The sequence below is a fragment of the Cervus elaphus genome, chromosome 20, assembly GCF_910594005.1.
Source record: "Cervus elaphus chromosome 20, mCerEla1.1, whole genome shotgun sequence".
In the NCBI taxonomy this organism is placed as follows: domain Eukaryota; kingdom Metazoa; phylum Chordata; class Mammalia; order Artiodactyla; family Cervidae; genus Cervus; species Cervus elaphus.
In genome coordinates, this window is record NC_057834.1 from 138,427,775 (window position 1) to 138,453,652 (window position 25,878).

General features: G+C 48.6%; 1 protein-coding gene across 7 annotated transcripts in view; it reads left to right on the plus strand.

Moving 5' to 3' along the window:
- Positions 1-25,878, plus strand: part of LOC122678167 — a 48,924-nt gene that overhangs the window by 14,095 nt on the left and 8,951 nt on the right. For 2 of the 7 annotated variants that reach the window (XR_006336010.1, XR_006336012.1), the window contains exons 2-3: positions 8,246-8,355; positions 14,963-15,460. The exons of 1 other annotated variant lie outside the window; for it this stretch is intronic. Coding sequence is in view for 2 of the 6 variants with exons in the window: in XM_043878729.1 (XP_043734664.1) it covers positions 8,246-8,355; positions 10,760-11,202 (553 nt within the window). In the remaining 4 variants the exon portion in view is untranslated. Of the gene's footprint in view, positions 1-8,245; positions 8,356-10,759; positions 11,519-14,962; positions 15,461-16,174; positions 16,260-25,878 lie in introns of those variants that run through there. 4 more of the 7 variants (XR_006336011.1, XM_043878730.1, XR_006336013.1 and 1 more) reach the window with 3 other exon arrangements.

Consider the following 25,878-nt stretch of genomic DNA (forward strand, 5'->3'; position numbering starts at 1 on the left):
AGGTAGATTCCCTATCTCCTCCTCTTTTGTTTGACTTGGTGGGCATTTTTCATGTTCCTTTACCTGTTGGGTATTTCTCTGCCTTTTCATCTTGTTTAGATTGCTGTGTCTGGAGTGGGCTTTCTGTATTCTGGTGGTCTGTGGTTCCTTTTTATTGTGGAGGTTTCACCCAGTGGGTGGGGTTGGATGATTGGCTTGTCAAGGTTTCCTGGTTAGGGAAGCTTGCATTGGTGTTCTGGTGTGTAGAACTGGATTTCTTCTCTCTGGAGTGCAATGGAGTGTCCAGTAGTGAGTTTTGAGATGGGTCTATGTGTTTGGTGTGACTTTGGGCAGCCTGTATGGGCTGCAGGGCTATGTTCCTGCTTTGCTGGAGAATTTGCATGGTATGTCTTGCTCTGGAACTTATTGGCTCTTGGGTGGTGGTTGGTTTCAGTGTAGGTATGGAGGCTTTTGGATGGTCTCTTATTACTTAATGTTCCCTGTAGTCAGGAGTCTTCTGGTGTTCTCAGGTTTGGGGCTTAAGTCTCCTGCCTCTGATTTCAGTCTTACTCTTCCAGTAGTCTCAAGACTTCTCCAACTATACAGCACTGATAATAAAACTTCTAGGTTAATGGTGAAAAGATTCTCCACTGTGAGGGACACCCAGAGAGGTTCACAGAGTTACATGGAGAAGAGAAGAGGGAGGTGGGAGATAGAAGTGACCAGGAGGAGAAAAAGGGGGACTCAAGAGGAGAGAGACAGATCTACACAGTTCTCTGTTCCCTAAGTGTTCTCCGTAGCCCAGACACCCACAAAGATTCACAGAATTGGATTAGGAAGAGAAGGGGAAAGGAGGATATAGAGGTGTTCTGAGGTAGAAAACGGAGAGTCAAAAGTGGGAGAGAGTAATCAACACACTCTTGAGTAAAAATAGGTACTGTATATTGGATTCTTAAATGTCCAAAATTGATATCAAATACTGATAAACAAAGATTAAAAATCCAGAGTAGAGGTTAGACTCTTAAAAATACAATATTAAAAACAAAAACAAAAAAAATTTAGAAATATATATGAAGTTTGGTTTAAAAATAGGGCTTCTCTCTTTTTTTTTTTTTTGCAAGGTTATAGTGAAATGAAAATGAAAATTAAGGAGTAATAGAGGAGTAATAGAGGACTTTAAAAGAAAATAAGAGAAAAAATAAAACAAGAAAGAACAAAAAATTTTTTTCCTAATTAAAAAAAAATAGTAAAAATATATGAAAATGAAAATGAAAGTTAAGGAGTAATGGAGGAGTAATAGGGAATTTTAAAAGAAAATAAAAGAGTAAAAAGAAAAAAAAGAAAAGAAAAGAAAAAAAATTTAATTAAAAAAAAAAAGTAAAAGCATATCTAGGAATTTCTCTGGAGCTGTTGCGGGCAGTGTGGGTTCAGTTCAGTTTCAGATAGCTCCTTGTTCCAGCTTACACTTCTTGATATCTATAGGCCCCTTCCGGTGTAGTCGGTGTTACCTACAGGGATTTTAATCCCTGTTGCACCGGTCCCTTCTGAAGTGGTTCCCTTTGCTTATTTGGCTTCTGTTTGCCGGTCTCTTCAGTGTCTAATTTCCACCCTGACACAGGCGGGCGGAGGTGGGCTCTCATTTATGTTCGCTTGTTCAGTCGTACTGCGGGGAGGGAGGGGCGCTGCAGACAAATGTCACTGGCATGTATGGGGAGCACTCGCAGTGTTCCAGCCACACTGGGTTTGCCCCCGCTCACGGGTGTGTGCTTTCCCCGTCTACACTGCTCAGGCTCCCGGCTGCTCTATATGGAGCAGGCCTTGCGTTGCGTGCAGTTCCGGTTTTCGGGTACTCCACAAAAGCGTGGACTCGGTTGGGCCTGCATTTTGTGCCTTCCCCAGCCTGAGCAGCTCAGGCAGCCAGGAGCTTGACGGGCGCACTCTCCCCGGGTGCGGTGCACCTTCTCCCCTCCGCGGGCCCAGCCTCAGTTTCTGCGTGCGCCAGTCGGGTGCGTGCGCCTTGTGTCTATTCTCAGGAGCTAGCCTCTAGCTGTGACTGTCCGGGTGGATGTCGAACATCCAGAATCTCAGGAAGTCTTTGGTTAGAAACTGGCAGCCTGTTTGCAGTTTGGTAGGGGTGCTGTGTCTGGGGCCGAGTTTGCCCCTTTCCCCTCCCCCTGCCTCCTGCCTCCAGTGGGGGATGGGCCGGTCCGCCGCTGGCTAGCTCTTCTCTGGAATTGCACAATCCCTTTGTTCTGCAAATGGGCGTGCAGTGTGTTCAGGCCGGTTAATTTTCTCTCTCTTTCTTGCTATCCCCCAGTTTAGGTTGCTATCTCATGTTAGCTCCCTCCGATTGCCCTCAGGGCATTCGGGCCCGGTTCTTACCCTAAGCAATGCTGCCCACTCCTCTCACCCTAAGCAATGCTGCCCACTCCTCTCCGTTCGCCCCCACTTGCTGGTGGCGGATGCGGGTGTCTGGGGTACTTTTCTACTAGGAGTTTCTTTTAGGCACGTAATCTGTGGGTTTTATATATTTTTCCTCCCAGTTAGGTTGCCCTCCGAGATTTGAAAACTTCCCCCAGACCCACCAGTGAGAGGGTTTCCTGATGTTTAGAAATTTCCTCTATTATGACTCCCTTCCTGGGATGGGTCTCCTTCCCTAGCTCTTTTGTCTCTCATTTTATCTTTTATATTTTGTCCTACCTGCTTTCGAAGATGATGGGCTGCTTTTCTGGGCACCTGATGTCTTCTGCTAGCTGTCAGAAGTTGTTTTGTGAAGTTTGCTCAGCGTTCAAATGTTCTTTCAATGAATTTGTAGGGGAGAAAATGGTCTCCCCGTCCTATTCCTCTGCCATCTTAGCTCCTCCTCAAAATTATATTTTCTAATTTACTGTGTGCTATAGAGCACATCAGGTCAAGAAGCAACAGTTATAACCAGACATGGAATAACAGACTGGTTCCAAATCAGGAAAGGAGTACATCAAGGCTGTATATTGTCACCCTGCTTATTTAACTTATATGCAGAGTACATCATGCAAAATGCTGGGCTGGATAAAGCACAAGCTGGAATCAAGATTGCCAGGAGAAATATCAATAACCTCAGATACGCAGATGACACCACCCTTATGGCAGAAAGTGAAGAACTAAAGAGCCTCTTGATGAAAGTGAAAGAGGAGAGTGAAAAAGTTGGCTTAAAATTAAACATTCAGAAAACTAAGACCGTGGCATCTGGTCCATCACTTCATGGCAAATAGATGGGGAAACAATGGAAACAGTGAGAGATTTTATTTTTTGGGGGCTCCAAAATCACTGCAGATGGTGATTGCAGCCATGAAATTAAAAGACCCTTGCTCCTTAGAAGAAAAGCTATGACCAACCTAGACAGCATATTAAAAAGCAGAGACATTACTTTGTCTACTAAGGTCTGTCTAGTCAAAGCTTTGGTTTTTCCTGTGGTCATGTATGGATGTGAGAGTTGGACTCTAAAGAAAGCTGAGTGCCAAAGAATTGATCCTTTCAAATCACGGTGTTGGAGAAGACTCTTTAGAGTCCCTTGGAGTGCAAGGAGATCCAAGCAGTCCATCCTAAAGGGAATCAGTCCTGAATATTCATTGGAAGGACTGATGCTAAAGCTGAAACTCCAGTACTTTGGCCACCTGATGTGAAGAACTGACTCATTGGAAAAGACCCTGATGCTGGGAAAGATTGAAGGCGGGAGGAGACGGGGACGACAGAGGATGAGGTGGTTGGATGGCATCACTGGCTCAATGGACATGAGTTTGAGCAAACTCTGGGAGTTGGTGATGGACAGGGAAGCCTGGCGTGCTGCGGTTCATGGGGTCGCAAAGGGTCGGACACGACTTAGCGACTGAACTGAACTGAGAGCACAATGATGTGTTTTGTTTTTAGTGCAGACATTTTAAATCCGTGACTGAAAATGACAATGTCTGAAGATTTCAGGTGAGATTTTGCCATCTGTTGTTTCTGCATGCCTCACTGATGGTGACTTGTTTTGTTGTGCATTTGATTAATTTTTCTGGGAAGTACTCCTTTGTTAAAAACCTGTGTGGATATTCTTTGAGGCCTAAGATGAAGATGAACTCCTCTAGAAATAATATACATCCTTTTGGGTACAGTTTTCAGGGGAATTTATAGTACAAGAACACTTTAAAATAGATTAGAACCTTGTGGCTTTATGAGCCATACAGGTGGTGTGAATTTAGGTTACAAGTTCTATGAGGTCTGGTATGGGTATACTTTCTCAGGAACTATATTTCCCCTGCATTGGTTAGGACCAGGGCAGTTTTTCTGCTAGGCTTTTTGTTGTTGTTGCTGTTTTTTGCCTACAAAGACCTAGGCCTTCGTAGACTGAACTTTGGGGACGCGAAGCACGGCAGTCTCCGGTCACAGCTCTCCGTGTGGTGAGGCTGGTCTTTGACTTCACCTTCCTCGTTCACACCCCACCCCCTTACTTACATGCTTTTCTCCTCATATGCTGAATTCTCCCTCTATTTAACACCACATCGTGTGTGCGCGTTACTTGCCCAGTTGTGTCTGGCTCTTTGCAATCCCATGGACTGTAGTTCACCGGCCCCTCTGCCCATGGGATTTCCCAGGCAGGAATACTGGAGTGGGTTGCCTTTTCCTTCTCCAGGGGAACTTCCTGGCCCAGGGATCAAACCTGTAGTCTCTTACTTCTCCTGTGCCCTGGCAGGTGGGTTCTTTACTGTCTGAGCCATCAGGGACACCCTAAAACCACATTAATTTCTCCTTAGTATTTTAATCGGCTTTTATTTAGATTTATACACAAACTTATTAATTTTCTTGCTCTTTATTCCTATGGGTAGTTCTAGGTTTCTCTTTGAAATCATTTCTTCCTTCTTGAGGGAAATGTTGCAATTTTCTTTAATAATAGATTTATGGTGATGGATTTTCTCAGTTTTTGTCTGAGAGTGTATAGTCATTATTTTGCTTTCATTCTTAAAGGCTTTTTTTCACTGAGAATGTGACCCTAGGTTGATAGTTATTTTCTTTTAGTACCTTCAGCTCAGTTCAGTTCAGGTGCTCAGTCATGTCCGACTCTACGCGATTCCATGGACCACAGCACACCAGGCCTCCCTTTCCTCACCGACTCCCAGAGCCTACTCAAACTCATGTCCATTGAGTCAGTGATGCCATCCAACCAGCTCATCCTCCGTTGTCCCCTTCTCCTCCTGCCCTCAATCTTTCCCAGCATCAGGGTCTTTTCAAACGAGTCAGTTCTTCGCATCAGGTGGCCAAAGGATTGGAGCTTCAGCTTTAGCATCGGTCCTTCCAATGAACATCCATGACTGATTTCCTTTAGGATGTACTGGTTGGATCTCCTTGAAGTCCAATGGATTCTCAAGTGTCTTTCTAACACCACAGTTCAAAAGCATCAATTCTTCGGCTCTCAGCTTTCTTTATAGTCCAACTCTCACATCCATCCATGACTACCAGAAAAACCATAGCCTTGACTAGATGGACCTTTGTTGGCAAAGTAATGGCTCTGCTTTTTAATATGCTGTCTGGGTTGGTCAAAACTTTCGTTCCAAGGAGTAAGTGTCTTTTAATTTCATGGCTGCAGTCACCATCTGCAGTGATTTTGGAGCCCAGAAAAATAAAGTCAGCCACAGTTTATACTGTTTCCCATCTTTGCCATGAAGTGATGGGACCAGACGCCAGGAGCTTAAAGGCACCTTAAAAATCCTCTCTCTTCTAACTTTCACCGTTTCCTTTGGGATGTCAGTTGTCCATGTAATAGTTGTGCTTTTGCAGGTAACAATTTCCATTTCCAGTTGCTTTTAAGATAGTTTTTTTTGTCTTTGTTTTTCTGCACTTCCATTGTGAAATGTCTAGGTATGACTTACTTTTTCTTTCTCTATTTGGGAGTTCACTAAACTTCGTGAATCATCTGTCAATTGATGTCTTTCATCAGTTATGCAAAATTCTCAGTCATTATCTTTTCAAATATTGCTTCTGCCCCACTCTTGTTCTCTTCTCTTCCCTTCCCTGCCCTTCCCTTCCCCTCCACTTAAACTTAACATGTGCTAATTTTTTTCATTCAAATCTCCATATACTGTACCTCTTCATTTTTCTTCCTTTGTACTTCATACTTCACTTTGGATATTTGTTGTTTATCTATCTTCTAGTTCACCAATTCTCTCTTCAGCTTTGCTTTTAAAGACTGCTCTTAAGCCTATTTAGTTTTTTTTTTTTTTTGGAAGAAAAATCAGTTATTCATTTTTCAACACTTTTAAAAATACTTAGGTCCTTAAGGAATATTTCCCAGCTCTTCCCCCAAATTTTCATTATTGTCTTTGTTCTCCTTGATCATAATCCTCCTCTGTTTCCAGTTGTTACTACAGATTATATTTCAGTTTACCTTTATTTGGTCATTTCTTTGGGCTTTTCAGAGAATAGAAGCAAACAAGTGGATGTAAGATGTTTGAAGTCTCGCGTGGTCTTTTTTGATGAAAAAAAAAATAGACACACCCCTGGTCACTGAGCAAGGAGAGCTGAGGTTGGCAAATTGAGTTTCCATGTGATTCTGTGAATGGAGAGCAGGACCCGAGCACCGCTCCCTCCCCACGTCGCTCCCTGGAGCATCAGCTTACCTGTCCCCTTAGCTGCAGAGGTGCAGTGGAGGAGAAACCATGACTACAGGCCAAACCCGGACAGGCTGGTTTTAATCCTAGCTGCCCCTGCCAGGGAGGTGACGGGAAATGGGAAAACCAGAGAAGAAACTTCATGTAAAGAGAGTGGAAGCAGGCAGCACAGAGGGACCCTGGCTCTGTGCAGACTGTCTCTCTCCAGCCAGAGTGGTCCACGTGCTCGGCAGAGTGGTCCCCACGGGCTGTGTCTGTTCTGGGGGGCAGGGGACCCAGGCACGAGGCACAGAAGTAGATGGACAGACCTCAGATGGATGAACTCTGTCTACACACCGCTATCTATTAACCAGGGGGATGGAAGGTGTGGGAAGGAGAGAGGAGGTTGCAGAAAACCCCAGACATGGAAAAACAGACCTTGGTGAGCTCCAGGTCACCTGCTTGGGTGTTAATCATGGTAAAGACACAGTGGAGTCCTCTAGATGGTGGTTCTCAACCCCCAACCTGCACACACATATCCTGGGCATCTTTTCAAATGCAGATTCAGGGCTGGTGGTGCTGGTGCTGGAGGTCTTGGACCACCTGGAGCACGAGGTTGTCTCCCAGCCCCTCCGTTACTTGGCAGAGCTCCACACAGACCACGGTCCCTATGACTCATCCTGTATATTTGTCACCCTGCTTATTTAACTTCTGTGCAGAGTACCTCATGAGAAATGCTGGGCTGGATGAAGCACAAGCTGGAATCAAGACTGCCGGGAGAAATATCAATAACCTCAGATACGCAGATGACACCACCCTTACGGCAGAAAGTGAAGAAGAATCAAAGAGCCTCCTGATGAAAGTGAAAGAGGAGAGTGAAAAAGTTGGCTTAAATCTCAACATTGAGAAAACTAAGATCATGGCATCCCGTCCCATCACTTCATGGCAAATAGATGGGGGAACAGTGGGAACAGTGACAGACTTTATTTTTTTGGGCTCCAAAATCATTGCAGATGGTGATTGCAGCCGTGAAATTAAAAGACATTTGCTCCTTGGAAGGAAAGCTATGACAAACCTAGACAGCATATTAAAAAGCAGAGACATCACTTTGTCAACAAAGGTCTATCTAGTTAAAGCTATGGTTTTTCCAGTAGTTATGTGTGGATGTGAGAACTGGACTATAAAGAAAGCTGAAAACCAAAGAATTGATGTTTTTGAACTGTGGTGTTCGAGAAGTCCCTTAGACTGCAAGAGATTCAACCAGTCCACCCTAAAGGAGGTCAGTCCTGGGTGTTCATTGGAAGGACTGATGCTAAAGCTGAAGCTCCAATCCTCTGGCCACCAGATGTAAAGAGCTGACTCATTAGAAAAGACCCTGATGCTGGGAAAGATTGAAGGCAGGAGGAGAAGGGGATGACAGAGGATGAGATGGCTGGATGGCATCACTGACTCAATGGACATGAGTTTGGGTAAACTCTGGGAGTTGGTGATGGACAGGGAGGCCTGGCCTGCTGCAGTCCATGGTGTCGCAAAGAGTCGGACACGACTGAGCGACTGAACTGAACTGAACTGAGTGCTATTGATAGATGTGCTAATTCTTGTATTTAAACAGGTATGGCAATGGCTGAAGATCAGCTAAAAAATAAGTCATCTTTTTTAAACAGGCTCTGGAACGTCAGGCTGGTGTTCACGGCTCCTGACACGGTGCTTGGGTGGCCACTGTCCACGGGAAACTGCTTTGTACAGCAGCAGGACCTGGGTGCATGCACACGAGGTGTGAGCTAGGGAAACAGATGTCCCTGGGCCTGCTGGGGGAGGCTGGAGACCACACTGGACATGGAGCCCGCCCTGCTCACCGGGCCTGTTCTGGGGTCCCACGTCCACTAACAATGGCTCCAGGGCTTCCGTTTGGTTCCTGGCCTTGCTGTTTGTAAGACGAAGGTTCGGGACTGCGCGTCTCAGAAGTGCGCATTAAAGGGAGCCCTGGTGGACCCTGTACGGGGTGGTCTGGGAGGTGCTGACCTCTTGGAGGAGGCCGGGCGGGTACAGGCTCACCCGCGGTGCAGGGGACCAGCTCTGGACACTTTGTCCTAGGCCAGGATGGATGCTCTCAGCTGCTTCTTGGAGAGGGGGTATCTTGTTTCTCGGGGAGCATAGTCTCAGGGGTGCAGGAGACACCCTTACCCCTTACCACCTGGGAGGGGAAAGTGTGGACTCTGAGTTGGGGCCCCACCACGCGGCAGGGTGACCACCCTCATAGAGCTGGTTCACTGGTCCCCTGCCCACTCGGCCACAAGCCTGGAGGCTCCCCTTGGCAGAAGCAGGAGAGCTGAGGGAGGTAAGGCTGCCCCGTGAACTCTAGGGGCTCCCAGGCACCGAGAGCCTGCACCCTGTGGCCTCTGCCCTTTTCCCCTGTCCTCCGACGCGTGCGGCTGGCCCAGCAGTGGCTGCCTCAGAACGCTTCTCAACCCGAGGCTCCGGGGGCCTCCCCCATCAGTCAGAGCCAGCAGACAAGTCGACACCTGGCTACTATATCAGCTGAGATGGGGGCTGCCGCTCTGGGGGTCCCGACAGCCCGGAGGAGAAGGGGTCACGACCTCAAGGTGGAAGCGCTGTGACTGTAACCTAGGGGGATAACCGGGGCGGGGGGGGTGGCGGTGAGAACAAAAAACAGGGGCTGCCTTGACCTGGAGCCTGGGAGTGGGGGCCGCAGGGGTCCTTCAGCCAGGAAGGAGCCTGGAGAGGCCCGTGTGTGGGGTGGGGACTCCACTCTAGGGGCCGGGGGCCCTGCAAGGGGGCTGGCCCATGAGATCTGACGAGAGGCTGCGGTGGGGGGTCGTCTACATGGAGAGGTTCTAGATGAAGGCTGGGGGGTCAGCAGGGTGCAGCCTCAGATAAAAGGAGAGATGCATGCAGGCGTGCGCCTGCCTGGGGGTGAGAAGGAGATGCGGAGGAGACGTGACGGGGGACACGGAGGTGGCACTCGTGCTCCGGGCCGTGGAGAACCCACTGGGATAGAAAACTCTGGGGGCACCGCTGTGTGCCGGGCTGGGAGGTGACGGGCTCTGGGAAGAGAGGTCAAGGACTAAGCAGCGTGCCCAGGAGCCCTCACAGCACCGGGCTGGTACCCGGTGGGCAGCTGGGGAGCACCTGGCAGACACCATTTGATCGCTCACGATCCAGCCCGCTGGGCCACCTCCCCGAACCGCTCAAATGCCTGAGCTGCCACGCCCACCGTTACACTCACTTGAGCAGAGATCCCTGTGGCTCCCAAACCAGGAAAATCTTCACAATGGTGCCATCACAGCCTGCGGGGCCAGGGCAGCGTGACCCACGGCCTGTGACGGCCCTTCACGTCCAGCTGGCCAGTAGGTGATCTGCATCCAGATTCCCTTTCGAGCCTGCTTCCTCGGGTACCCTCCTGGTACCCACTGCCCTAGATCTGGTTGCCCGGGAAACACGCCTCACCCACGGATCTGCATCTCAGAGCCTCTCCCAGAAAGAATACCTGTGAGGGAGACAGGCGGGGTGGGGCGGAGAGAGAAGGGAGCAGGGAGGCAGGGCTGCGGTGCTTCGGCCCGTCCCACGGGGAGCTCCGCAGGGGCACGGCCCTCTCCACGTGTCGCCCAAGGAGGCAGAGTCTGGGCCTGTGGACTCTCAGCACGACCCCACCCTTGGATGGATGATGCCTGGAAGGGTTCCCTGTGGTCTGGCTGGGCGCAGTCTTGGGTGAGGGCAACTCCCAAAGGGGACTCGGTGTCAGCGGCCAGCACGCCTGGCAGTTGGGATGACAGCTGTCCCGCTATGCGGGGAGCTCTGGGGGGCGCACATTGGTACCCCGTAGACCCTGTCAGCGGGTGGATGCCTGTTCCTCATTTAGGTAGGGGACTTCAGATAGGCCATCTGGAGCACGTCGGTGGTTGAGAAGGGAGAGGAGGGCGGAGGGAGAAATACGTACATAACCGGGTGAAAAATGATGTTTAGCTCCTGGGTAGAATATGGGATCCCCGGCGGGCAGCTGCGGCTGGAACGGTGGTGGGGGGCTCGGATTTCTGGAAGAGGAGGGTCTCATGAAGGAGCCCAAGGGGAGCAGGCAGGAGACCAGGCGGACCCCAGGGGAGTGTGGAGCCCAGAACCGGGGGGACATGGGCCTCAGAAGAGGATGTCATCACCTACAGCTCCTGCTCCTGGGGGCCAGAGGAAGCCAGGACTGAGCGCGCGGGCTCTGCCTCTGCTGACACAGAGGACCAGGAAGAGCCCACCCCCCCGCCCCCGCCCCGTCCTGATCAGAGAGGTGGTATGCACGGCTCGGGAGAACGAGGCTCTGTCCCGGCCGGAGGACTCCAAGGCCGCGGAGCGCGATGGAGGCGGGACGCAGTGGGCGGGAGGACTTCCGGTTACGTGCCTTCATCTGTTGGTGAAGCAGAGAGCGTGGAGAACAGGGCGTGGCCCAGTTGCATCCAGGGTGGCCGCGCAGGGAGGGTCTGCTGCCTGGCCTTGTCCTTGGGGTGCCTGCCACCCGGCTCACAGGGTACCCGCATGCATGAGAGAACTTCCCCCTCCCCGCTGCCTTCCAGCGTGCTGGGGACCTTACACAAGTATAATAGAACCGCCAGACTAGGAATTTTTTCCCTGGAAAAGAGAAGGTCATCCTTAGGGCGTTTTGTTGGAAAGTCTGAGATGAATTCCCTTTAAATCGAAAATTCGAAAGGCATTGCCAAACTAATATTGATACAGTCCGTGAGCCTGGCGGACACTTTACTGTTTATAAAATGGTTTGCATGTGGTGCCCGGACCGTTTTATGTTGTTATTGCTTTTGTTACACAAGGCTATTAAATGTCATGTAAAATACTGACATTTTTATAGGAAAAAGCAAGTTTTAAAACAGTATTATATAAGCCATCTTTATTGCGAAAAAGCATACATGTATCCATACACAGGGGAAAAGAGACAATAAATAATACCAACATGTTAATAGTCATTATTTGAGGATTATAGGTTATTTTTTTATATCTTATATTTTAAAGTTATTTATAGTGCATATAACTTTTGTAATGAATTTTTAAAAAGGGAACTGGGAAGATTGAGAGGATTTCAGCTGGCTGGCAGTCTGCTCTTGTGAGGAGACCCCCGGACCCTCTTCCTGCCCTCTGTCCCACACCTGTGAGCTGATGTTGGCAATGCCTCTTCCTCTTTCCTGAGGGTCCTTCAACAGTTTTCCCATCCCGGGCTCTCTGTATCTGCCAACCAACTGTTTTCCAGTCCACACTTTGAAATTAAAATGAGTGTGTTGGGCTGTTTAGGCCACAGACACATCCGTGTAAGCCGTGTTTATGCGGCAACTGGTGACCAGTTAATTACATGGTAATTACAGCATAGCGGCAGGGCGATCACACAGTAAGTGCCGTGTCATTAGCCCTGATTACTCCAGTCTTGTGAGCACAGGGAGGCACGTGGTAATTGCTTTTGGATCTTCCAAAGGCAGGAGAGACAGATCCACGGCAGCCTGTAATTATCCAGGACGAGTGTGACGTGTATCAAGTAAGCAAACACTGAGGGGGCGGTCTGCGTGTATAACGTGAGCAAGAACCAAGCCTCCCCCCCCCCCCAGGAGGCCACAGAGTCCTGATATGAAGCTCCTTTATGTCCCCAGGCCCTAGGCAGAGTGAAGGGACACAGGCTGAAGGCTAACCCTGATTTCCTCTATTTGTTGAAAGCCTACTGTGTGCTTGAATGGGTTGCTCACAGGAGCAAGAGAGGAGAACGCAGAGCAGGTGTCCTTGAAGATGCCATAGGTTCTTAGAGGAGGTGGGTGAGTAGTAAAAAATACTCCCAACACAATAAAAGAGGCACAAACATGATCTCTGAGATCCCAGAGGATGGAGGGGCCTCTGCTTAGGGTGTTACTGGGAGGCCTCTTGGAGGAGGTAATACTTGTGGGTCTTGAGGGATGAATAGGAGTTTGATAAGAGGAAGTGGGCTTGGAGGAGGAACTACTAGGCAGAATCTGAGTTCCTGTTTCTGAAACTCAAATCCTGCAGCTCTCTCTTCAGTCCCACCGGCATCCTTCCCAGTCAAGAGAAACAAACAATCCCCCTCAGCCTTACGCTGCTTTGAGTGGAGAGTTTGTCGTCCCCAACCAAGACTGTCCTTGTGAGTCCCTGAGGTCAGGGGGCTGTGAGAGGGCTCCAGTGGCTCGAGTCTGGGGTAGAGAAGGTCATGGAGGGGAGGGGAGAAAACGAGAGGCACTCAGACTGCGGGATGCAGAGGCAGTCTCCAGTGGGGAGCTGGAGGTCTGCTCAACACTGAAGGATGTTCTGAAAGCAACTAGAGAAAGAAGAGCAAAGAAGCTTAAGTAGACAAAATAAATCATAAAGATAAGAGCAGAAATAAGCAAAACAGAGGCTAAAAAAAGCAATAGGAAAGATCAATGAAATGAAAAGCTGGTTCTTCAAAAGAAACAAATAAAATTGGTTAAACCTCTAAGCAGACTCATTAAGGAAAAAAGGAAGAGGACTCAAGCCAATAAAATCAGAAATGAAAAAGGAGAAGTTACAATGGGCACCACAGAAATACAAAGGATCACGAGAGATGACTGCAAGTGACCACAGGTCAATAAGATGGACAGCCTTGAAGAAATGGACAAACTCTTAGAAAGGTAAATTCTCTCGAGACCGAATCAGGAAGAAATAGAAAATTTGAGCACGCACATTACCAGTACTGAAATTGAAGCAGTGATTTAAAAAGTCCCAATAAGCAGGAATCCAGGACCAGATGGCTTCACAGGTGAATTCTATCAAATATTTAGAGAAGAGTCAACACCTATCCTTCTGAAACTTCTCCAAAATAAAAGTCACAGAGGAAGCAACACTTCTGAACTCATTCTATTAGGCCACCATCACCCTGATATCAAAATCAGATAAAGCTATCACACGCAAAAAGTTTTAGGTCGATATCAAGGATTAATAAAGATGCAAAAACCCTCAACAAGAGACTAGCAAATTGAATCTAACAGTGCGTTAAGAGGATCATACACTATGATCAAGTGAGATTTATTCCGAGGTTGCAAGGATTTTTCAGTATCTACGAATCAGCGTGATGGACTACGTCAGTGATGCTCGCAGCAGCTCTATTTACAGCAGCCGAGACATGCTGCTGTTCAGTCGTGTCCGACTCTATGTGGCCCCATGGACTGTCGCCCTCCAGGCTCCTCTGTCGATGGGACTGCCCAGGCAAGAATACTGGAGTGGGTTGGCGTTCCTTCCTCCAGGGGATCTTCCGGACCCAGGGACGGAACTCACATCTCCTTCATCTCCTGCACTGGCAGCAGACTCTTTACCACTGAGCCCCCAGGGAAGCCCCAAGACATAGAAGCGACTTAAATGTCCATCAGCAGATGAATAGGTAAAGAAGAGGTGGTACACATACACAAGAGAGAAATAAGGCCATTAGCAGCAACGTGGATGGGCCTAGAGATTATCATACTGAGTGAGTCAGACAAAGACAAATATCATATGACATCTCTTATATGTTGAATCTACAATGAACTTATTTACAAAACAGAAGTAGATTCATAGACATAGAAAACAAACTTGTGGTCACTAAACAGGAAAAGGGATAAATTAGGAAGTTGGGATTATTAACAACACACACTCACTACTGTTTATAAAACAGATTAACAACAAAGACCTACTGGGTAGCTCAGGTTCTCTGGCCTCAGTTCTGGGGGCTCCAACCTCCCCATCATTCTTGGAAGGATGGACCACAGTCACGACCAGGAGCCGGCCCAAGGTCAGCAGGGAGAGTGATGACACGGGCCAGGCGGAGCCTGTGCCTCCAGCCAACAGAGCAGGTGGCCTGGTGGGTCCGTGCGGTCAGGCCCCTGGTGGGGGGTGGGGGAGGGACCCCTCGAGGAGGCGGCGTTGAAGATGGGGTGAGGGTGGTGGTCTGGATGGGCTGCAGTGGGGCCCACAGGAGCAGAGGATGTGAGGAAGCAAAGCCAGGCTGCAGGGCGTGTGGAGGGGCTGGGGCAGAGGCTGCTGGGAGAGCAGGGAGCCACCTGTGAGCTCCCCCCATCAGGGCCTGGTTTGGTTTGGAAGGTGGCAGGGAGCCAGAGAAGGTTCTAGAGCCGGCAGTACCTGGCTGAATGGGCACTGAGGAAGATGGACACGGCATGAGAAACCTGGGCTCAGCCCTTCCCTCTGTGCACGTCGCTGGAGGTGCGGCCAGGCCGAGTCCTGGGGTAGCCCAGGCCGCTGGGGGTTCATGGGGGCAGCCCTGCGGATCTCCCTCTGAGCTTCATTGTTGCCAGTTAAAAATGGAAACAATGTGACTCTATGAAGAATCCATCATTCATTAGTAAATACTTCCCTGTTTTCAGATCAAGAGGTATTCAGATGACCTTTGCCCCAGCGAGCTCAATAGAAGCAGGCGTTGGAAAGCGAGCTCAATAGAAGCAGGCGTTGGATGGCTGGGCCTCAGCTGGTGAGAAGTGGAGATGAAAACGATGCCCCTGTGCATGTCTCTGTGACCCCCCCACCCCGGACCTGTCCCCCTCTCTGGGGATCTAGCTGTCTGCCCCTCCTCCCCTGGGAACAGACCCCAAAGAGCTGATCACCAACCCAGACACACACTTGCACACGTGTGCTTGCAGAAGCACGGCTCCTGTCACCGAAGCAAACGTCTGTGATTCGTGAAGACCTCAATGTGCTGTTCCAGACAGAGGAAGATGGCCAGCCGCCGGAAGGGGTGATGCAGGGCGCATGGCGGGTGGACCTCGAAAACACGGGGCTCAATGAAAGACGTCAAACACGGAAGGCATGTGTGGTACAACCCTGTGCCCGTGAGATGTCAGGTCAGGCCAGTCCACGGACGGAAGGTAGACCGCGGCTGTTTCGGGCTGGGGGCAGGGATGGGCAGGGTCTACTTGGTGGGATGCAGGTTCCTTTTGGGGTGAGCAGCCTTAGGACTGGATGGAGGCGCTGGTTGCAGGACCCTATAAACACGCTAGATGACGTGGAATGCTACATTGAAAAATGGTTAATTTGATGTTCTGGGAATTTCATTTTAATTTCTAAAAAAGCAGCCTAAACCACTGATACCTTGAGGGTTTGGAAACTTGGGGGGCCTGCAGGAAGTTCAGGTCCACCTGAGATCAGGCTTGAGTGGCAGAGCTTGGGGGCTGATGGTGGGGTCCCTGGGGCCTGGGCATTTAGAAGAGGTCTTGGCGGGGGAGACATTGGGTAGGGGCTGTCACGGCCCTGCTGTTTCTGAGCCGCCCCCAGGGCCCGGCAGCTTCTCCTCCCGCCCTCTCGGCCTCTGGGAACAGTGTTACCTTCGGGCCCCAGATGGAATTGTCCCCGCCCTCTGCAGGGGCCTGGGGGGTGGGTGGTGGTGTGGAGGGGGGGGGTCCTGTCCCTGGGGGGGTCTCTGCATGAGGCCCTGCCCTCCCTGCACAAGGACAGAGGCAGCTGTTGTCCCCTCTGCTGGCGACAGGGGACGGAGGAGCAAGAGAGAGCTTCTGAGCTGGGGTTATGTGGCCCCACCAGCCTCTCCAGGCTCCCGAGGGATTCTCCCCCACTTCCCTCTGCAGGGAGCACGCACACCACAGAGTCTGCTCAACACGTGGCTGATGAAACCTAACAGCGGCCCACCCCAGGAATGGGCGCCGAGCTTCTCAAGGTGGAGTTCGGACCCCCAGCATCGGCGCACCCAGCTTGTGGGCAATGCAAGTCCTCAGGCCCCGACCCAGGCGCTCCGGGCAGGGCTGGCCCCTGTGCTGCGGGAGGCCCCTGCCTGGCCCTGGCCGTGGTGACGCAGACCCTCTGGCTGAGTCAGCCCCCAACCCCACGCACTGGGGTCTCTACGTGGGAGCCCCCGGGGTCCCGCTCTGCCCCCAGGGAAGGCTCGGGCCCCCACTTCCGAGCCCTCTTGGTCAGCGCAGCGGGGCTTCCTAGCATCATTTTCTAGGTGGTTTTTACCCTCTAGGATGATTCCTCTTTCCAGGGGCTGGGCCCGTCCCCCGCCTCCCAAGGGGCCCAGGCAGGGGCTCTCCCCTCAGACGGGGTGGGGAGGGCAGGCAGTCTCTGCCCTGTGGGGCACACGGCCGCAGGCACCTCCCAGCGCACGCCACGTGTGCAAAGGTTGACGAATAGTGTAAGAGGCCAAGCTTATCAACAAGCTGCTCACCCAGCCCCCATCCACACGGTCACTTCCAACCTTTGCTTTTTTCTTTTAAACCTTTTTGAGCCCCTGTTGTCAAAGATAAGTTCCCTGGGAAAGACCTACTCTTGGAACAGAGGAGGAGTCTTCTGGCTGGAGGGGCAGGCAGCCCTGAGCCCACCGCTGGCCTGGCCCGGATTAGCCCAGTGTCCCCTACTGACCTCCACACAGCGCCAGGCCGGCCACAGTCTTGGGGGCACCCCGCCAGGCTGGGAGAGCCAACACCACTGCCTCTGCCGCGTTTTCCCGCTTTGTTGTTATTTTCTTTGGCTATGCCACTTGGAACCAAATGAACTCACCGGGCAGGCGTGAATGTTCGCTGTCGTGAAAAGTGTCCATGATGACGTTTCGATTTCCCCTGAGGAAGTCTAGCCCTGGGTCACCCCAGACCGTTCATTCTCGTCTGTGAAGACCACCAGGAAAACCCTGCAGAGTCTTCCTCTTGCCAGGAACGCACTCGATCCTTCTCTTTCCACCTGTGGTCTCGGGCTGGCCCTGCCCAGTGATGCCTGCCTCTGCTCTCAGCGTACAGCAGGGCAGTCACAGATATGTTTTTGACATGAAAGGATCTGCTTGATTTCACAAAATCTAAAAGCTAATTCCTGGAACCAGTGCCCTGCAGAAATGATTCTCCAGCCAGGGACACAGTCATTTGTTATCATCTTTGGCCAACGAGCCTGGTGTCTTATCTGTGAAAATATCGCTCCTTGAGGACTCTCTTCTTCTAGAGCCCACGCTGCAGCTGGCACTCACACTTGTTACTCCGTGGGCCTCACAGTCTGGGTGGGTCACTGTCGTGGGTTAAACTGTGTCTGCTGAAGACACAGGTCAAGTCCTGGCCCCCAGTGCCTTTATATGTGACTTCTTTGGAAATAAGGTTTTTGCAGATATCAGTTCAGTTCAGTCGCTCAGTTGTGTCTGACTCTTTGCGATCCCATGGACTGCAGCAGGCCAGGCCTCCCTGTCCATCACCAACTCCCAGAGTTTACTCAAACTCATGCCCATTGAGTTGGTGATGCCATCCAACCATCTAATCCTCTGTCGTCCCCTTCTCCTCCTGCCCTCAATCTTTCCCAGCATCAGGGTCTTTTGAAATGAGTCAGCTCTTTGCATCAGGTGGCCAAAGGATTGGAGTTTCAGCTTCAGCGTCAGTCCTTCCAATGAACACCCAGGACTGATTTCCTTTAGGATGAACTGGTTGGATCTCCTTGCAGTTCAAGGGACGCTCAAGAGTCTTCTCCAACACCACAGTTCAAAAGCATCAATTCTTCAGCACTCAGCTTTCTTTATAATCCAACTCTCACATCCATACATGACCACTGGAAAAACCATAGCTTTGACTATCAAGTTAACATGAGGTCATCCTGGGTGAGGGTGGGTCCTAAGTTCTGTGACCCATGTCGTCTTAAGGAGAGAGACAGAGAGACACACAGGGAGATCACCATGTGATGACAAGACAGGCCTCGGAGGGGTGTGTCTGCAGACTGAGGACCGCCTCCCCAGAGGCTGGAGGAGGCAGGAAGGACCCTCCCCCAGGCCCTTCGGAGGGCGGGAGGCCCCGCGGGCATTTTAGTTTGGATTTCCGGCCTCCATTCAGTGAGAGAGAAACTTGTGAGGTTCAGAGCTGCCCCTGGCAGGCTGGCCACAGGGCCCTGTGTGACCCCCAAGGCCGGAGAGGAGCAGGAGCATGTCCCCTGTATTCTGCCTGCCGACCGAGGCTCCAGGTCATTCTCAGTCTTACAGGCAAAATCCTCACATGCATACACATCTTGAAGGGCTGATTTTAAACCCCCACGAGAATGTTCTCTTGCATCTCACTTGCTGTTGACAAACAGGATGTTACGGGAGCAAGTCACTGAAGTCGGGTCAGGGGACAACAGGCAAAGCATGGACTGGTGAGTCCAGCGCTTGGATTCGCCAGACCAACCTGGGCTCGTCCCCCTCGGAGGCTTTTGTTCTTTAGCGTCAGGACTTCCTGGGTCCTTTGACACCTGCAGCCTTGTTATCTTGCCCACGTGAGCTCGGTGCGTCTCCCTCCTCCTGCGCTATTATGCCTTAAAATAGAACGTCTGTGTGTCTTTTCATTGAAAGTGCTGTATAAATATTTTCCCGCAGCAGGAAAATGCTTTCCTTCCCAGTTATGTGTCCGCTGTTCCCGTCATGCTGATGTGCTTTTGGCCATGTCAGCACGTGCCTAGTGAGAAACGCCCCGAGGGGACCCGCCTGCCGCTGGCCTGGCTCCGGCGGCCTTTCTCAGACACCTCGGGCCCTCGGCAGGGTCCCAGCTGAACCCTCACCTTCACGCCCAAGCTCACTGTCCCCGGCATCCCCGCCTGACAGCACAGGGGCTTCAGCCCCACACCCAGGGGGCGCCCCCTTCTTTCCCGAGCCCCACCTCCCACCCAGGACCTGTCTCCAAAGGCTGTGCAGCCTCTGGCCACCCTGGCTGCCCGTAGGGCCTCCTGCATGGTGCCTCCTGGCCCCAGCATCTCTCGTCTAGACCCGGGGACGCCCTTGACTTGGCTCCCAGCCTCATGCTTCCCTCTCCAGCCCATTGCTTTCTTAGGAGCAAGACTGGACATTTTAAATGTAGTTTTTTTAAAATTGTGGCAAAATGACATATAACAGAGACTTCACCCTCTTAACCGCTTTAACCGCACAGTTCTGTGGGACCAGGGCACGTTCACTTTGTTGAGTGAGTGTCACCACCATCCACCCCAGTTTCTGTCTTCCTAAATGGAATTGTCTCCACTAAATACACTCACTCCCGACCTCCTGACAATCCCCATTCAGCTCTGTCTCTCTGGCTCTGACTCCTCTAGGGACCTCCTATAAATGGGACCACACAGTATCTGTCCTTTTGTGACTGGGTTATTTAACTTAACCTATACGTCCTCAAAGCTCATCCACGTCATAGCAGCTGTCAGAGTCTCCTTCTTAAGGCTGAACCACACTCCCATTCTATGGACGGGCCACATTTTGCTTCTTCATTCATCTGCCGAGGACACTTGGCTAGTCTCCACCTTTTGGCTATTGTGAATAATGCTGTTGTAAATGTAGGTGTGCAAATACTTGAGCTTCTGCTTTCAATTATTCTGGGTGTTTGCCCCAAAGTGGAATTGCTGGATCGCACGGTAGTTCTCTTTAATCTTGAGAGAAATTGCCACATTGTTTTCTGTAGGAACCACCATGTTGTTTTCCATAGGATGGGTCTTTAAAAAGCTTAGAGCAGATCACCTCGCTCCCAGGTTGCACACCAAGGCCTCACCTACTGTGCCCCCCCCCCCCCCCGCCTGTTCTCCGGCTCCATCCGTCATCCTTCAGGTGCGGCCCCGTCCTGGCCTCTGTAGTCACAGGCCCATCTCCTCTCACACCCACGGATCCTGCTGCTTCCGTGCCCGCTGCTGTCCTCCTCCTCCCGGCCTTTATTTCAGTTCCTCCCAGCTCAGGTCACTCCCTGGCGCTGCACATCCTCTGTTGCCTTGTCTGTCTCCCGTATGGTGGCACAGTCACCTGCGAGAAGGAACCTGGCCCGTGGGTCAGCTTTGTCCCCATGGCCCAAACCCTGGCACATGCAATTGTTGAAGGAAGGAAAGAATGACTGGACAAATAGAACCAAGGAAGTTATTTGCAAAGGAGGGAAGTGTAATATAATGAAAATGTCTCTGCAAACAGAGGAGCAGGAATCTGGGTCTATGATTATACCACTCCAGTGTTCTTGTCTGGACAATCCCATGGAAAGAAGAGCCTGGTGAGCTACAGCTGACGGGGTCGCAAAGAGTTGGACATGGCTAAGTGACTGAGCGCAGCATGTTAAACATCAGTTTAATGATTGGAATGGTGACTTCAGTTCAGTCAGTCGTGTCCGATTCTAACTGCTGCTTCTTGACCCTGCTAACAGATTTCTCAGGAGGCAGGTAAGGTGGTCTGGTATTCCCATCTCTTGAAGAATTTTCCACCGTTTGTTGTCATATACACAGTCAAAGGCTTTGGCGTAGTCAGTAAAGCAGAAGTAGATGTTTTTTCCTGGAGCTCTCTCTTGCTTTTTCTATGACTCAATGGATGTTGGCAATTTGATCTCTGCTTCCTCTGCTTTCTCTAAATCTAGCTTGAACATGTGGAAGTTGACGGTTCATGGACTGTTGAAGCCTGACCTGGAGAATTTTGAGCATTATTTTGCTAGCATGTGAGACGAGTGCAACTGTGCGGTAGTTTGAACATTCTTTGCATTGCCTTTCTTTGGGATTGGAATGAAAACTGACCTTTTCCAGTTCTGTGGCAACTGCTGAGTTTTCCAAATTCACTGGTGTATTGAGTGCAGCACTTTCACAGCATCGTCTTTCAGGATTTGAAATAGCTCAATTGAAATTTCATCACCTCCACTAGCTTTGTTCATAGTGATGCTTCCTATGGCCCACTTGACTTTGTATCCCAGGATGTCTGGCTCTAGGTGAGTGATCACACCATCGTGGTTATCTGGGTCATGAAGATCTCTTTTGTATAGTTCTTCTGTGCATTCTTCCCACCTCTTCTTAATATCTTCTGCTTCTGTTAGGTCCCTACCATTTCTGTCCTTTATTGTGCCCATCTTTACTTGAAATGTTCCCTTGATATTTCTAATTTTCTTGAAGAGATCTCTAGTCTTTCCCATTCTGTTGTTTTCCTCTATTTCTTTGCATTGATCGCTGAGGAAGGCTTTCTTATCTCTCCTTGCTATTCTTTGGAACTCTGCATTCAAATGGGAATATCTTTCCTTTTCTCCTTTGCCTTTCACTTCTCTTCTATTCACAGCTGTTTGTAAGGCCTCCTCAGACAGCCATTTTGCTTTTTTGCATTTCACTTTCTTGGGGACGGGCTTGATTCCTGTCTCCTGTACAATGTCATGAACCTGTGTCTACAGTTCTTCAAGCACTCTATCAGATCTAGTCCCTTGAATCTATTTGTCCACGGAATTCTCCAGGCCAGAATGCTGGAGTGCATAGCCTTTCCCTTTTCCGGGAGATCTTCCCATCCCAGGGATTGAACCCAGGTCCTCTGCACTGCAGGCAGATTCTCTACCAGCTGGGCCACAAGGGAAGCCCAGAATAGTGGCTTAGTGATTCCAATTACCACCAGGAAGTCTGTGTCAGACAGCTGAGGTTTTAATCAGAGGGGAGGATTTTGACCAATGATCCCCATATGAAGTATTGTCAGGCCATGAAGTGGGGTGTGTCCTGTATGGGAAGCTTCTGTAGAGGATCATCTTCTGACCCACCAGTGTGATTGGTTGAAGCTTTGCATATAAATCTTGGGAGGAATTTTTTCTTTGACTTCTTGATTGAATGGGGAAATCCTTAAAGCTACTGATAACCAATATCCCTGACTAACAGTGATGTAAAAATTCTCCGTGCAATACTAGTAAGCTGAATCCAGCAGCACACTAATAGGATCACACACTATGGCCAAGTGGGATTTACCCCTGGGATGGAAAGATGGTTCAACATACATAAATCAAGCACTGTGATAACATCACATTTACATAATGGAAGATAAAAATCACATGACCATCTCAGTAAATGCAGAAAAAATATTTGAAAAAAATCAACATTCATTTATGAAAAAAATCTCAACAAAGTTGATATAGGAGTTTTGCACAATGCAATAAGGCCTACACTTAAAAAGCCCATAACTAACATCATAATCAATGGGGAAATTAAAAGCTTTTCTTCTAAGGTCTGGTACAAGGAGAGATGCCTACTCTCACCTCTTCTATTCAGCATAGTACTACTGGAAATTCTAGCCACAGAAATTAGACAAGAAAAAGAAATGAAAGAAATCCAAACCAGAAAAAAAGACTTAAAATTATCTCTATTTTCAGATAGCATGATCATACATGTAGAAAACTGTGAAGACTGTTAGAACTCAAACAACTATTAGAACTAATAAATTTAATAAAGCTGTAGGATACAAAAATCAACATACAAAAATCAGTGATATTTTTGTACACAAACAGTGAACTACCTAAAAGGGAAATTAAGAAAATAATCTCTTTGATAGTAGCAACAAATAGTAAAATACTTCAGGATAAACTTAACCAAAGATGTGAAAGACTTGTAGAGTGGAAATTTTAAAACACTGATGAAGGAAATTCAATGGGAAGATATTCTGTGTTCATGGGTTAGAAGAATCAATGTTGTTAAAAGGTCCATACTACTCAAAGTGATCTTCAGAATCAGTGCAGTCTCTATCAAAATCCTAATGGCACCCTTGTATACAAACAGAAAAAACCACCCTAAAATCCATATGGAACCACAAAAGACCCAGATTAGCCAATGCAATCCTTTGAAAGAAGAACAAAGATAGAGACATACTTTCTGGTTTCAAAATATATTGCAAAGCTACAGTAATCAAAATAGCCTGGTGCTTGTGTGAAAACAGACATGTAGACTAATGGAGCAGAATAGATAGCACAGAGGTAAACCCATGCATTTATGGTCATTTCATCTTTAGCAAGGTGCCAAGAACACGCATTGGGGAGAGCATAGTCTCTTCACAAACTATGTTGAGAAAACTGGATTTCTACATGTAGAAGAATGAAATGGAACCTTTATGTCACCCTATACAAAAATCAACTCAAAATAGGTTAAAGATGTAAACATAAAATCTAAAACTATAATACTAGAAGAAAACATCAAAGAAAAACTTCATAACATTGGTCTTGGCAATGATTTTTTTGGACATGATCCCCAAAACACAGACAAAAAGAAAAATAAACAAGTGTGATTGCATCAAACTAAAACATTTCTGTACAGCAAAGGAATCAGTCGATTGAGTGAAAAGGCAACCTAAGATGAGAGGAAAATACTTGCAAGCTATGTATATGATGAGATTAATCTTCAAAATTTATAAGGAACTTATATAATTCAGTAGCAAAAGACAAATACTTAATTTAAAAATGGACAAAGGACCTGAAGAAACATTCCTCTGAAGAAGAAATACAAGTGGCCAACAGGTATATGAACAGATGTTCAACATTACTAATCATCAGGGAAATGCAAAGCAAAACCACAAGAAAATATCACCTTGTACCTGTTAGGACAGCTTTTATCAGAAAGGTAAAAGGTAACAAGTGTTGGTAAGATTGTAGAGAAAAGGGATCCCCTGTGCCCTGTTGGTGGGAATGCAAATTAGTGCAGGCGCTATGGAAAACAGTATGGAGGAGTCTCAAAAAATTAAAAATATAGAGCTACTATATGACCATATGATCTAGCAGTTCCACTTCTAGGATTTTATCCAAAAAAAGGAAATCAAGATCTTAGGGATGTCTCCGCTCCCATGCTCACTGAAGCATTATTCAGAAAAGCCGAGATGTTTTTAGAGAAGATAAAAAGCCATCTAAATGTTTGCTGAAAGATAAATGGATAAAGAAAATTGTAATGTATTTATGTGTGTATATATATATGTGCAAAATAACATATATATGTGTATATATATACATGTTACTCAGCCTTAAAGGAGAGTCTGCACTTCGTGACAACATGGATGGCATGTGGAGGACATTATGATAAGGGAAATAAACCAGGCACAGAAGGACAAGCCCTGCATGACGCCACTGACTTGTGGAATCTGAAACAATCCAACTCATGGAAGCAGAGAGGAGAAGGGCGGTTGCCGGGGCCTGGGGGAGGGAGGTTGGGGCTGTTCCTCAACAGTGCAAAGTTGCAGTTACGCAGGATGGGTTTGGCAAGCTCGTGTACAGGCTGGTGACTATCGTTGACAATACTCTATTGTGTACTTGGAATTCGCTGAGTGGATGAGTGTTCTCACCATGGGAGGAAAAAAAGACAGAAAATGGTTCGGCATTAGTGGTTGGGGCATAGACTTGGTTTACTGTGATATTGAATGATTTACCCTGGAAACAAACAGAGATCGTTCTGTCGTTTTTGAGACTGCACCCAAATAATACATTTTGGACCCTTTTGTTGACTATGAGGGCTACTCCATTTCTTCTAAGGGAGTCTTGCCCACGGTAGTAGATATAATGGTCATCTGAGTTAAATTCTCCCATTCCTATCCATTTTAGTTCACTGATTCCTAAAATGTCGATGTTTACTCTTGCCATCTCCTGTTTGACCACTTCCAATTTACTTTGATTCATGGATGTAACGTTCCAGGTTCCTATGCAATGTTGTTCTTTACAGCTTCGGACTGTACTTTCACCACCAGACACGTCCAGAGGTGGGCATCGTTCCTGCTTTGGCTCAGCCTCTGCATTCCTTCTGGCGCTGTTTCTTAGCTGTTCTCTGGTAGCATATTGGACACCTACTGACCTTGGGGGCTCAGCTTTCAGGGTCATATCTTTTTGCCTTTTCAAATGCTATTTTTATTTGTCAGTTATACCTCAATGAAGCTTAAAAATGGTACCAACATACTAAATTATTATCAATATATTTTTAATCAGTTAGGTCTCTGTGCCCCAGGGATCATGAGGTCTCCTGACCCGCCGCATCAGTCTGGGGTTTTCAGTGGGTCAGTGTGAGTAAAGTGCACATTTACGGTGATTACATGAACTTTGTCCCATTGATATAAAATACCTAATGTGTGAGCCAAGTCGTTGCCATGGTGAATATATGTAAGGGTGTAAGTCAGTTTATTTCCCTGATGATCTCCGTGTTGGTAGACGTATTGTTCATCCTACATTAAAAATAACCAAGGATTGCTATTTAGACCCTCCTTTTCATACGCATGAGTCATTTTCTTAGCAACCGCAATGTAGCGTGAGCTTGCCATCAGATGCACCATTTAATGAATGCTGGGTGGCATTTGGAAGGCAAACCTGGGGACCGCATCAGTGATGGCTTTGGTCTGATGTCACCGCTAGCATTTCCAGGGGGAGAGTCAGCTATGGGCGTCCTTGTTTGTCACAAGTGTCAACACTGACCTGAGCCTGCCCAGAAGCAACCAGGGCAGGAAGACGTCATTAAATATAAAAATGCTAACCCTGACTCTACTGTATAGCACAGGGAATACAACTCAATACTCTGTAATGGCCTGCATGGGGAAAGAATCTAAAAAGAGTGGAGACATGTGTATATA